General features: G+C 41.2%; 1 protein-coding gene across 1 annotated transcript in view; it reads left to right on the top strand.

The window, feature by feature from the left end:
- ESRP1 (epithelial splicing regulatory protein 1) overlaps nucleotides 1–13,111 on the top strand; it is a 32,524-nt gene that overhangs the window by 9,826 nt on the left and 9,587 nt on the right. The window contains exons 5-13 of the mRNA XM_059815267.1: nucleotides 2,239–2,337; nucleotides 2,441–2,495; nucleotides 4,320–4,430; nucleotides 4,521–4,653; nucleotides 4,737–4,779; nucleotides 6,266–6,567; nucleotides 8,103–8,321; nucleotides 10,296–10,494; nucleotides 12,383–12,551. Of these exons, the coding sequence (XP_059671250.1) occupies nucleotides 2,239–2,337; nucleotides 2,441–2,495; nucleotides 4,320–4,430; nucleotides 4,521–4,653; nucleotides 4,737–4,779; nucleotides 6,266–6,567; nucleotides 8,103–8,321; nucleotides 10,296–10,494; nucleotides 12,383–12,551 (1,330 nt within the window). The remainder of the gene's footprint in view (nucleotides 1–2,238; nucleotides 2,338–2,440; nucleotides 2,496–4,319; nucleotides 4,431–4,520; nucleotides 4,654–4,736; nucleotides 4,780–6,265; nucleotides 6,568–8,102; nucleotides 8,322–10,295; nucleotides 10,495–12,382; nucleotides 12,552–13,111) is intronic.

Below are 13,111 nucleotides of genomic sequence, written 5' to 3'. Positions count from 1 at the left end.
TGGCAATGGCTAGCAAACTGTATTTAGTCAAGCAGTTGGAGGGGACGGATCACTGGTTTAAGTTTTCTTTTTTTTTCTATGATAATTCACTTGAACTTCAACATTTGAGATGTTCTTGTAAGACTAAGCACCATCTTCTCACCTTCCATACTCCAATGCACACTTAAAACCAACAAAGCCTCAAAATTGAATCAGCATCAGTGTATTGTGTTGGCACAGCAGCTTTCCTTTCCATTCTGTGGAAGAGGAGGAGTACATTAATTTGGTTGAAATTATTTTTCATCTTACAAGATAACAGTTAAACTTGAAAAACAATTTTTTAAAAAATCTGGTTTTTAGGAGTGATTTGCAGTCATCCTACAAATAATAGGGAAGACTTTATTTCACAATGACATTTGTGCTGCCTCCCCTGTTAATGAGATGTTAGGACAAAGCTGGTGTGTGGTGTTTGCTTCTAACAGAAGCTGCTGTTCTGCTCCCTGCCCTTTGTGTAGGCATCTGCCAACTCAAAAATGTGCTCAGCTCTAGGTGGAGAAAATCTTTTTCTTTTAAGAGGAACCTTGCTATCTTAGACTCAGAAGCAACTTTTGAGCACCAAAATGCAGACTCTTTTGAGCACTTGAAATATGTCTAATGTAGTTTTGTGGGAATGTGGGCAAATAATTGGTGCATCTGACTGTTTTGAATGTCCTGTACTACTGTACTGCCATACCAGGATAGGTCTTGTTTGAAAAACGCTTTCACTTTTGCTCTGAAGTCTTGATGCTTTATATTTCACTTCTGTACTTGTTTTTTTTCTACCCTACATTCATCAAAGAAGGAGATGGGAGTAGAAAAGATCTTTTTAAAAACTGGCTTTATAAATGATGGAGCAGAGTTCCAAGCAATCTTACAGTCCTATAGCTTGGTGTTAGAGAGGGGCCCCTCACTACAAGAAGGACATTGAGGTGCTGGAGCGTGTCCAGAGAAGGGCGACAAAGCTGGTGAGGGGTCTGGAGCACAAGTCTTATGAGGAGCAGCTGAGGGAACTGGGGTTGTTCAGTCTGGAGAAGAGGAGGCTGAGGGGAGACCTCATCGCTTTCTACAACTACCTGAAAGGGGGTTGCAGAGAGGTGGGTGTTGGTCTCTCCTCCCAAGTGACTAGCGACAGGACAAGAGAAAATGGCCTCAAGTTGCGCCAGGGGAGGTTCAGGCTGGATATTAGGAAAAATTTCTTTACTAAGAGAGTGGTGAAGCATTGGTACAGGCTGCGCAGGGAGGTAGTGGAGTCACCATCACTGGAGGTGTTCAAGGAACGTGTGGATGTGGCATTGCGAGACATGGTTTAGTGGGCATGGTGGTGTTGGTTGATGGTTGGACTTGATCTTACAGGTCTTTTCCAACTGTACTGATTCTGTGAAATATGACAGGAAGCAGGAGAGATACCATAGTAAACTCTGTTTAAAATAGTGTGAAAAAAGATGGTATGTGCAACTTAAATCAGATTCCCTTTATAAACATGGGGTTTTTCACCTGGTCATTTTACAGCCTGTCTTTCCAGGACAGAACATTTCCTGCTCTCTATTGGCAGAAGAGCTTATCCTTGGTGTCCTCTTCAGAAATTCTTCAGACTGAAGAAGATGTGGGTTGTGAGACTCTGTTTTGTCTCTCGGTTATCCACAATGGTGCATTCTTACCAGAGTCTTAAAATGCTTCTGCATAACAGCAAAAAAATCAGGTTGTAACTTCTAATAGGCAAGGTTTAGACAAGGTGCCATTTGTGAATTTAGTCAAAGTGGTAAGATGTTTATTCTACTTTGGGATTTACTTGTTCAGAAAGCACGTAGTATATCCTCCTATTTCTGGAGCTTTTAGTTGATGGTTTGCTTCTCCTCCTTCTTTAATCTCTAGGGGAAGATTTGGGGAAGATCTTAATTAAAGGGGACAGGACTCCAGTCTCGTCTGCATGCAAAAGTGTATCTCTCTGTCAAACATACATAATGCATGAGTATATATTAAATATATGTCCTTATTATGGGGTCTCATGTCCCCAGACACTTTGTGGAGTGACCTCACACTCCCACAGGTGGCAGCAGTTAGAGGCCAAGGCAGAACAGCTAACGTATCCCAGCAGAAAAATGGATTAAATCTTCCCCTGAGAAGTGTCTTAGCATCAAGGAACATGTGAAAGCTTGTTGCTGTAGCAGGAAGCCAATTAGAAATCTGTTTGGTGATGATTGACTTAACTCCAGCATAAAGATTTAAATCTTGACAAGAACAGTCCAGCGTTTCCGTATGGAGCCTCTCAAGTTGAAGATATGGGGAATATTATTTTAACACTAATAGCTGAACCATACAGTAAGTGATTGTGATGAACAAGTTTTCTATATTGCTTGCTTGTGTTTTCCTGCCTCTTTTGTATGCTGAGGAAAAAGAAAATAACTTGTACTGTATTTCATAGATCACAGATTTTCAGATCCTGAAAGAGTGAACTACAAATTTGAAAGTGGGCCTTGGTAAGTACCTTCTCCCTCTTCTTGCTGTCCCCCCCCTTTTTTTTTTCCAAGATACTGCTTAGATAAGCTGTACTTCTCTGTATTCCTAACTTGCAAATAGCTGTTACCATTATTTTGATTTATCTTGCCACTGCTGTGGGAATAAATTAGACCCTTTAAGTGGGAAAGGGAACAGATATTCTATGATCAGATGCAAGCCAGTTTTCTTGCTAGGCTTCAGTGTTCCCTGTTAGCTGCTGGTAGTTCTGGGTTCTGCTAATAAGTGCTTATAATGAGTGTTGTGTGCTGTGCTATTAACAAAGAATGTAAGGATTTTTGCAGAAGTAACTATAGATACTAACTCTTACACTTTTCCTGCAATTTGCTTCACAGTTACTAAACACACATAATGAATTTTTTTAATAGGGAAGAAACATTTCCATAAAGATACTGTGCTACCAGTAAATTGCTTAAGCTATGGCAATTGTTTTCCCAAATATGTTTTAAACATAAAGCTTTATCTACTCTTGACTGTTGTTGGTTGTTGTTTTTTTAATGTAATCAGGCTTTTATTTGTGCAAATACAGATTTTTCTCAGTGGTTTGCTGGATACTCCCTCTTCAGTATCGCAAGAGACTGGTGTTAAACTGACCTTATATAGCTTCCCATCTTGCATGAATACTTACTTTCCTCTTCCAGATTAAGGAACTGTCATAATGGTAGATGATGCTCACACTTCTGAGCCAAAAGAAGCAAGAAAAGAATGCAACAATATTGGCAGACAGTATCCAGTGCAATTAGTTCTGGGGTTATGTTTTAGCACTGTTCTAAGCTTTTTCCCTTTCACTGACAAAATCCTGGGATGAGGCAGAAGATTCCCATCTTATTTGTGATAGTGAGAAGTACAGAATTAGGAGGCGGGGGGGAACAGCTTGGGACAGACACCTACAGAAAGGCCACCTGAGAAATCAAAATATAAGTGAGAAACATGACCCTCCTACAACAGGGCATACCACAGCCCTTTTGTACAAGGGAGTCCTCTGCTGATGAACAGCACTTCATCTGCTTAATCAATCCCATAGTCTCTCCTGTGCAAAAACATGTTCTTGCAATAGCCAGAAAGGCGGCCTTGGGTAGCTGTCAGTGTTTTGTTCTACATAGCACTTTTAACGTGTAAGAGAACAAAAGAGACTGCAGTAATGACCAATTAAACCTGGCTTTCTGTGGCTGAGCTATTCCCATGCTAAGAAGCCAATGTAGCCTGTAGCTATATTAGGCTCTAGTAGCACAGTGATGGCCTGAACAAGCAGTGTTAAGGCTAAACTCTGGGCAGGAGTCCTCTGTGTGCTGAATGTAACCCTAAACAGATTTGGTCTTGGCTTGTGACTGACTCTTACACACTGTCACAGTACAAATAATAAGCACTAACCTCAGTTACATTTAACGGCTCTGTTTCAATTTCCACTTAGCTAAGATTAGAATAGCAAGTTTAATTTTATACCGGTAACCCGGTTCAGACAATGGAGAAGCACAAACCATTGGTATGTCAGGAGTGGGGAGTAAGTTGGAAACATGCTCAGAGATGAGAGCTCAAGGAACAAATGTGGTGAAGCAGGAAAGGGGAGCTGGGAAAGGGGCAGCTTAACAGAGCAGGTGTTCCCTGAGGAGAGACATGTACAGTGGCTTTGGATGGTGGTGACTCACTGCCCTGGCAGTGCCACCCAGTGGACGCTGAGCAGGGTCAGAAGCCTGTCCCTGGAGCATAGGTGACAAGCAGGGAGGGTGGTGTGTGGCAGATACTACACGCAGATGTCTCTGCATTACTTCCTCTTTCTGTGCCTGCAGCAGCAAGATGGAACTTGTGGATGACAATGCTGTTATCCGAGCAAGAGGATTGCCGTGGCAGTCGTCTGACCAGGACATAGCAAGATTCTTCAAAGGCCTAAATATCGCCAAGTTAGTAGCTAAGAATTTACCTCTATGTTTGTAGTACTTTGTCTGCATAAGTCATGGAGTTTTATCTCTCTTTTGATTTAAATCCTGCAGGGGAGGTGCTGCACTCTGTCTCAATGCCCAAGGTAGGAGGAATGGGGAGGCTCTCGTGAGGTTCGTGAGTGAAGAGCATAGAGATCTAGCGCTACAAAGGCACAAGCATCACATGGGGAATCGATACATTGAGGTGTGTGACACTGGCTCTGAAATCCTCTTCTCAACAGGACTGCAGATAACATGCTAATCAGATGTTCTATTTTCTTTCCTTAGGTATACAAGGCAACAGGTGAAGACTTCCTTAAAATTGCAGGAGGTAATTTTTAGGGAGTGAGAAGGGAGGGTTTGTTCCATCAGCATCTGTAACTAATTTTCAGCTGTAAACTGCTCCTGTTGAATGTGGCCTTTCATTTTCTTTCTTTGAACAAGTAGTTGGCTGGCATGTTGATTACTAAGTACTCTGCTAGCAGCAGTCCAAGAGGTTCCATCGTTCTGTCCATCTTTCTCTTCCACATTCTTGCCATTTTCAAGCAGCCTATCAAATAAGGATTTGATCAGGCAAGGTGATCTTGCATATGCACTTAATTTGTTAGGTCATCTTCTTAACTGAAGGGACCTAAATGTTATTGATTGCTGAAAAACAAAACCAGAGTGGTCTTTCAAAACAACATGACTGCTGTTGCTGTGGAGACTTGCATGCAAAAGCAAACAGATATCACAGTATAAATAAGGGATTTATGGAATTGATTTCCTTCAAATCAAATCTTTGCCTCAAACTAAAGGGGGAATTTAGGGGAATGCTTATTTAAGGTAAATATTGAAATATTTGCAGCCTTGAATTGAAAGGCTGCAAAACTTACTCTACAGACTCTCCCACGGTCTCTTTTCCTCCCCTTTATGACTACAAGCATACATAACAGCTTACTGGATCTTAACTCAAATTCTGTGTCTACAATACTACCGTAAGGTCCTTGTTGGTTCCTGACAGAGATTTGGTCTGGGGATTGTAAATGACTAACTGGATGTCTGAGGTTGAGGTTTTAGAGTGGGAGAAGCTATTAAGCTGTCAAATAAATAGCTAATTGATAGGCTTGGTAATAGTTATACCATGTGAAGTAAAGACATTGCACACTGACATCGGGGGGAAAAATGGTGCGTGTCTGGCACCAGCAAACTTCTTTGCAGAATGAGCTAGCTGTAAGTGAAAGTACCATACTAAGATGTGAAGTTGGTTAGCTGCTAGCTGTGGTTAGGGTAGTGTTATAACTATGAGCATCAGTGGTCTTCATGTAGAGATACTGAAAGTGGAATTGGCAGACTTTGACAGTTTTATCAGGATAGGATGAAATTCCTGAGCTGTTTTCAACATGCCCTTCCAACTTTCTTTCCCAGCACAATGGTCTGGGTACTTGGTTACTATATATTATGGCTTTAGAACATGCTGAAGGTATTTATAAGTTAGAAAGGCGAGGTACATGGTAGCACAGATACTGCTCATGCAAGAGATTTGCAGACTGTGCTTTCCTTGGGCTCTGAACATTGTAAGTACTTTCTATTTTCCCATTGAATAAGGATGAATCTCTTCCAAATGATGGAGTAACAGTGTTAGACTTTAATGGGAAGTGTCCTAGACAATATTTCTAGTTTATCAAAGTGGGACATCTTTTCCTGACTTTGGAGGCAAATGTTCTACCTGCTCAAAAACTTGTCTGTGGGGAGGAGAAGGTAGCTATGCCAGACTTGCTCATGATTTTTTTGTGGCTGCCTAGACTTAAGTGTTTCTGTACTTCTTTTTGTTAAAGGCACTTCCAATGAGGTTGCCCAGTTCTTGTCAAAAGAAAACCAAGTGATTGTCAGGATGCGAGGTCTTCCTTTCAATGTAACAACAGAAGAAGTGCTAACATTCTTTGGCCAGCATTGCCCTGTAACAGGAGGAAAGGAGGGAGTCCTGTTTGTCACATACCCTGACAGCAGGCCAACAGGGGATGCCTTTGTGTTGTTTGCTTGTGAAGAATATGCACAAAATGCACTGAAAAAGCATAAGGAGTTGCTGGGGAAAAGGTACATTGAACTCTTCAGGAGCACTGCAGCAGAAGTTCAGCAGGTGGGTGTAAAGCTTACAAACATTAGCTTCTTGTAATCCAAACTCCTACATTTTCTTCCACTACTGTATGCCAATACTGCTTGGCCATGACTTGAAAGCTTCTTTTCTCTTCTTTCACTCTTGACTGTTGCTGTTTGAATTTCCATGAGGTTTTGCTCCCTCTAAATGTAAGATCTTATGGTATATGGATGTTCTCAATTATATATACAAAACTTTGGGGTTTTGGCTTCCAATAGCCTTGCAAACAGCAGTTAAAGCAGAAAGTTTATGTGGGTCTAGTGCTTTACACTATATATACTGAATTTGTTTAAGTCCAATGATGGTCTGTTCAGGAGGAGTGTTAGCAATAAATCTTGATCTAAAAGACTTGACTTAGTCACTGGCACAGAAAACCAGAGCCTTTTGATGTAGTCTTCACAGCGATGTATCTGAAGAGTCTTAGGAATTGCCTCCAAGGGCAGGTCTCGGCCATCTTCTGCCAGCATTGGCTACCTAGCAGAGGGTGGTAGGACTTTGTGAAACTGGGCCTGAGGAGTGCCCCTTCTTGCATTAACATGGTTTGATGGACCATTAATTGCAGTTATGCTGTCAAGGAGAGGAAGTGGGGCTGAGAGGATTGTGTATATATGTGTCCAAAGACTTGTAAAGCTTCAGTTGAGGTCACCTACTTACTTCTAAACATGATTCTAAAAGGTCTCATCTGTGATACAAATGATGGCCAACCAATAACCATGTCATTGTAACCAAGCAGTGGCACAGCTCTGATCCCCCAAATACGCAGAAATTTCAGTGCCTCCTTTGAAGGGTGACACTAATGATGAGAAGGCATAGCTGCAACACTCAATCTTGTCGATTGTATTTTTCTCAAGTGCTCTCATGAGTTTTTTTTTGTTTAGCAAAACCTTCTGATACCTGTATACATGTAAATTAAACTTGCTCAGAGAAAGTTAAGGGATAGTGATTGAATATTCAGTGAACTCTTGACCAGGCAGGGTTTTTACTGTTAAAATTAATAACAAGAAATCTCAAAGTGTGACTCTGTTACAGATACTGTGAATCAGTAACACCACCTGTGTTACTTGATGGACTATTGCATCTCAAGTCAGGGCTTTTTGGTAGTGAAATATGATTCTAGTTCCCAGACTTCCCTAAAGTTTTGCAGAGGAGATATTTTTGGGTAGAAGTGTAACCATGACTCTATAGATGGTAGAAAGCTTTGGGGTATTTTCCCAATAAAAATACTATAGAAATACAGGCTTCATGTTCTAAGAGGTCTTCTGAGAGTTGCATAATGGTTCAAGTAAATTCTCCAAAACAAAATGATAATTTTTCAAGAAAGAATGATTCAAAGATTTACTTTAGAACATCTGAATTCTAAGCACTGCTGCTGTAGTTTAAGCCCAGAATCTAGCTCATTTGTTCTTAAAATACTGCCCAGAGTGAAAACAGATGGCATTGGTGTTACATTCAGTTCCTCAGAGTTGAAAAATGTAAGGAGACTTTCTGTAACCTCTCTGTTTTTCTGATTTGCATAGGTGCTGAACAGGTACTCTTCCACACCTCTCATTCCTCTCCCGACACCTCCTATTCTTCCAGTATTACCTCAACAATTTGTGCCTCCCACTAACATCAGAGACTGCATACGTTTGCGTGGTCTTCCCTATGCTGCTACTATAGAGGACATCCTGGAGTTCTTGGGGGAGTTTTCTACAGATATTCGGACCCATGGAGTTCACATGGTACTAAATCACCAGGTTGGTAGGGGCCATGTTTCTAGCTAGTCTGTGCCGACTGCCTGTATATGTGAACATGGTCCTTCTGATGATATCAATAGGGAAGCACTAGTGGCATTAATTAGCTTTCAGCTCTCCTCTAAAAGTGTACCGGCAATAGATGGGTTGGCTTATTTGAATTCTGCTGCTGCATTTACTGTAACGTGGTTTCTGTTGCTGAGACCCATATGCCTAAAGCTAAGCCACAGTCTTGGAGCAGCTGGTGCTCCCAGAGCAGCAGCTGTGATCCTGCACTGTAGAAGGCTTGAACAGAAGAGTCCTGCTCAACAGCATCCATAATTCCTCTTGTACCAGGCAAGGAGTATCTTCAAAACAATAGTGTGGGCAATGCTAGCTCTCAAAGGAGTGGTTTGCCCTTGCCTTGCTGAACAATGTGCCTCAGGTATATTTGAGGACAAATGTCATTGCAGCCTTTTAGAGACAGGATTTCCTATGGCATAAGCCAGCATCTGAAGTTTCAGGTTTCCTGAACTGTGTGGCTGCTTTCTTTCAACAGTCACAGCTAAGCACCAAGATTAACAGCTCATTGACATGTATAAACAGTCACATCTTTGCCATTGTTTTCTGGAAACAGTTTCTAACAAAACTTTTTAGACAAAGGATTGCGCATTGTTGTGATCACCTTTATCTGCATAGTCTTGTGACTTTAAGGGGAGGAGATGGCAGGAGATGCCCTGAGTGATTGCACTGATTACACTGATTATTGTTCTAAAATTGTTTTTGTTGACACTAAGCCTAAGCTGAAACTACAAAATACTTCCTTGTCCTGGAGTAGGACTTAGGTGTTTCAGGGGCATGGGGAAGGGAGAAGGGACTGTAGTTATTCCAGTACCTTTCTATCTAAAGAGATTCCTGTGTCTGTGAGAACTTGACGTAGCCAAGGCTGAAAAACTATAAGGAATGTGCAGGGCTGGGAGAGGCTAAGAAAAGATGCAGATGTTAAAGCAGAAGTAGTGGTTTACAGTAGTATCAGCCTTTGCCAGCAGTAATGAAAGAACCTGGAGGAAGAAATTGGTGTGTGTCTATAGTCCTGAGGGCTGTCTCCCACCCCTGCCCAAAGCTGTCAAATTTTTTTTTCCGGGTACTGCTTTTGCCTGACTACTAGATTTTTATCTTTCTGAATGCTCTCACTACTCCCACCATTCCTGGTTTCAACCCTCTAATCGTGAACAACTGTGTAAAGGATGGTGATAAAGTTGTTCTTCCCTCCGAAACTAGAACAACTGGCCCAGAACTTAAGTTAGAGCTGGCTTCAGATCTTTACCTCTAGTTTTGGCTACTTCAAGAGCAACTGCAAATGGCTAAAGTGACTACTCCCAGTTGTGTATCCCACTTATTCACAGATGTATATAAGGACGTAACTTTTTTCTTCACAACCTCACACCAAGCCTTAGGCTAGTACCCTTCTAAAACATCCTAGCCCATATTGGCCTAAACAAAACTTAAAAAAAAAAAAAAATTAATATTTGGCACTTGACTGTATTTATCTTTGACTTTTTAAAATCACAATAATAAATGTGGATTAAATCTTCCAATTGTCCATTCTTACTAAATAGGTGCTTTGAGACCTGCTCTTAACAAAGCACCTGGAATTGTAGTCTCTCCCATAGGTGTCCTTTTTTTATAAACATAGAAGTAACATGGCTCAAGTTACAATGTAGCTTAACTGTAACAGATAAATACAATCAAGTTAGCTCAAGTTGGAAGAATGCCCCTGTGATGCAGTGGGCAGACTAGGATGCCCCAGCAATAAGGGGGAAACTTTAGGGAGGAGAGCTTAAACGTGCTGATGGGTGCTAGCGATGACTGACTGTACTTGACTTTGGAGATTAATAACTTTATGGCTGAAGAGACTGCTTTTAACAACACAAATTATTGCTCTGCTGCTACTTCATGGGAGCTCCAGAAATATTTCTTTGTCTGCCTTGTTCATAGGGACGTCCATCGGGAGATGCTTTTATTCAGATGAAATCTGCAGACCGAGCGTTTCTGGCTGCACAGAAGTGTCATAAGAAGACTATGAAGGACAGATACGTTGAAGTCTTTCAATGTTCTGCTGAGGAGATGAACTTTGTATTAATGGGGGGCACTTTAAATCGAAATGGCTTGTCCCCACCACCATGTAAGTTACCATGTAAGTTTTGCATGGGTCTTGCCAATACTCTACGCTATGTGCGGGTAGGTGTTGGAGCTGCTTTCTTGACTCTGATTCTGGTTTTTGGAAAGGAGTGTCAGATGGGAGTATTAAAATAAGGTCTTTTCATCTTGAATCATCAGCAGCTTGCAATCATTATTTTTCCCTTTGGTTATGAATTACTATGACTGAAAAGCTACTTTAAAATTATTCTTGCTTTTCCATTGCCAAACTTCCCCTTCCTTCCCTGAAACTTAACTTGGCCAGGGTGAGCCATGACTTTGAAAAGTGATTTGTAAGCCCTGCCTAGAGCTTAAAGAACAGTTTCCCATTTAAAACTGATTTGTATTTATATTTTTCATCATGGTGAACATGTCAAGCAAAAGCCCTTCCCATTTCACTTCCAAAACTTAATTTATGAAACAATTGGTAATGCTCTCCTTTGGGACTTAACCACAAGTGTTCTGCCTGTTGAACCCTTACTGACTGAACTCTTCCTTTGCTTTTTGTTATTCATACAGAATTGAGATTGCCTGTGTGGGAGTAAAATACACATAGCTTTGGCCTCAGAATTGCAGAAACTGTATTTCATGTAAAATTATGCTCCTCAGAGCTACTAAGATGAACGTGGACTTCTAGACAAGCGTTTGGGGGAACTGCTTTAAGAGCTTAAGGGCTAACTTATTAAGCATACATGCCATATAAATCTGAGCCTATGGGAAAAATAATACTTTGCTTCCAAGATCATAAAAGGCAAGGTAGTCAAGTAGGAGCTTTCTCTCTGTCTTTCTATGCAAATGTGTTATTGTTGGTGGCTTTTTTAAGGAGTATCCCCTAAATCCTAGTCAGAGCTGCCAATATGGCAGCAAACTGCTTGGGTGTGGTTCCTTTTGAGTATGAGTAGACCTTCAGCTAATCCTTAGGAGAAGTTTTCTAGGTGACTACTATTTTTTTTGGTGGTTTTTTTTTTGCAATGCAAGTATCCTTCTGAGCAGGGATCTGCAGTTTGTAGTACTATGTGACAGCTGTTCCAGACAGGGGTTGGAAACTTCTCCTGAGAGCTCCTAGGACAGGTTCTTCAGCATCCCAGACTTTGGGAACTCTTAGGTGGCAGTGCTCCCATTTCCAGCTACAAATGCCAGTGATGTATTCCTCAGATAAGCCTTTTCTGCTCTGTCACTGTCCTATCCTTCAGTGCAGTGAGATGCTGACTGTCACTTTAAAGTAAACACTGAGTAACAAAAACAGAAGCTATCTAAAGCTTTTATATATTCACTTTATGGTACTGGGGAGGGGAAGGGAGAAGAAAAGGAAAAGAGTGGGGAAGGAAGAGGGTGAACTATTATATGTGAGAATTCATTTAGGGCCTCACATCTTGCTGAAACACCAACAAGTACAATTTTAACTTTTTTTAAACTGAGCGTTAACACTTGAAGCTGCAAAGCCATGGCTTTTCCCACTCTGCTGTTGGTTAATTGAAGACAGAGTTGTTTGGGGGATAGAGAGTGTCAGGATGAAAAGGGGAATGGTAGGCAGATTTTAGGCACTGAAATTTTCTTCTTACAGTGGAGAAGTCTCATTCTTGATTGGAGACTTCATTAAAATCTGAGCCTAGACAAGAAACACTGCCTTCTCTTTGGAAAGAGACCCTATTTCCAGAGTGAGAGGTGGCTTTTTGTGTATTACTGACTTTGCTTTTGATGGGTGGGTGAGCATAACACTTGTAGTCAAGCCCACGTTGGTGGCTCAAATTTATCTTCTGTGATGAGCAAGAGAATGAGAAACTTATGAAGGCTTTTTACTTACTGTGGAATTGTTCAGCTAATGAAGACCATATATATGCTGGAATTTAAAAGGTCCTAATCTATTTTCCATTTGTTCCCTTTAGGCCTTTCACCCCCTTCCTACTCCTTTCCGGCTCCTGCTGCAGTTGTGCCAACAGAAGCTGCTCTATATCAGCCATCTGTGCTTCTGAACCCACGAACGCTCCAGCCCTCCACGGCATACTACCCTGCTGGGGCTCAGCTCTTCATGAACTATACAGCATACTACCCCAGGTAAAGGAGAGGAGAAACCAAGCAGGAACAAAGAAGTCTTTTTGCAGCAAATGCACAAAGCTCACAAAAGAACATTGTCTGCCATGCTAAAGGCTTGTGCTACCAAGAACAGCTTGTTAAGTATCTTGTTCAGGGAAACAATTTCAGGATGTCTAGGGATTTCCCAAGTTTTAGAGTATTTCAGGTAGTGATGATTTTTTTTAAACATAAGTCACACATTACAGTGGAATTTTGGTTTGTTTTTTTACCTAACATGCCTCTTAAACTTGTTAGTTTGTGGTTTTGTGCCCTCAGTGGGAATTGGTGTGTGCAGTACTCTGTTCCATGTCCATAAAGAAGCTCTTGGCCTCTTTCTAGAGGGGTGGATTTGGGGTCTGCTCTAACAAATTCTGCTGAAATTCTGCCTCTTTGGTTTTTGTAATAAAGTAACTTTTGCCCTTTATGGTGAAAACTCTGTTTACTTATGAAAGTATTGCATTGAAGCATACATGTATCGAATGCATATGTAAAGCATAGAGGCATATATTCTTCCTGACCTCATAAACATCTTTCACGAAGGG

The sequence above is a fragment of the Gavia stellata genome, chromosome 3, assembly GCF_030936135.1.
Source record: "Gavia stellata isolate bGavSte3 chromosome 3, bGavSte3.hap2, whole genome shotgun sequence".
Lineage (NCBI taxonomy): Eukaryota > Metazoa > Chordata > Aves > Gaviiformes > Gaviidae > Gavia > Gavia stellata.
The sequence above is the reverse complement of the archived record's forward strand: the minus strand, read 5'-3'. Positions and strand labels throughout refer to the sequence as shown.